The sequence below is a fragment of the Lactuca serriola genome, chromosome 9 (genome assembly GCF_051521515.1).
Source record: "Lactuca serriola cultivar US96UC23 chromosome 9, Lser_US96UC23_V15, whole genome shotgun sequence".
NCBI lineage: Eukaryota > Viridiplantae > Streptophyta > Magnoliopsida > Asterales > Asteraceae > Lactuca > Lactuca serriola.
The window spans coordinates 8,530,866-8,531,643 of NC_136416.1; the positions used below are offsets into that span (position 1 = coordinate 8,530,866).

General features: G+C 46.3%; 1 protein-coding gene across 1 annotated transcript; it reads right to left on the reverse strand.

Annotated features, from left to right (window-relative positions):
• On the reverse strand, positions 1–507 carry LOC145075312 (uncharacterized). The gene has a single exon (XM_079021600.1). It carries the CDS (start codon positions 505–507, stop codon positions 1–3), a length of 507 nt encoding a protein of 168 aa, XP_078877726.1.
• Between the last annotated feature and the right edge of the window lie 271 nt (positions 508–778).

The following is a 778-nucleotide window of genomic DNA, read 5'->3' on the forward strand; positions in this document are numbered from 1 at the left end:
TTACTGTACAAGAACAAATTGCCCTGTTTCGTTACCTTCATCCCAAAGATCTCCCTGGTTTCCATCCAAATTAACATCTTTCGGCACAACAACTACAAGCTCTCCGTCGGTAAACGATGCAGTCGCAAGCTCCGGCTGCGTAGACGCCGGAAGCCGGAACCGCCACACGTCAAGCGCAAGCTCATTAACCGGATTTGCGCAACTATTAACCACTCGCCTCCCCCCTACAACGATTTTAGTAACGCCGGGGTAGATCTCAATCGTGTGAGCAGCAATATCGGTGCCGATGTCGTCGTCTGTATCGACGACAAATTTGAGCGAATCAGATGTTTCTTGGATGGAGACGTCGGCGTCGGAGTAAAAAGGGAGCTCCAGGACTTTGGCGAAGATATGAGGGAGTCGCCGGAGCTTCTTTTGCCGGCAAATAACGTCGGCGGCGTTGGATTGAGAGGCGAAATCGTATCGCACGGTGATGTTTCGCCTATTGGGTGTTGGGTGAACTTTCATGGTTCGTCGATCGGAGGAAAAACGAAACCCTAGTTGGAAAACAGGGAGATGCAAATCCCAAAATGGATTGGGGAAAACTGAGAGATGATCGATAATTGGTAAATGATGGTGTGTGTTCGTGGGATATACGTACAGAATTCTGTATCTATATGTGTGTGTGTTTGATTCCCCACGGATTTCGAGATGAGGTGAGAGAGTGTCTAAAACAAAAAAGGTGGATAAGTGTGTTTTATTTTATTCAACTTACCAAATTCTTTTAAAGAAATTATAT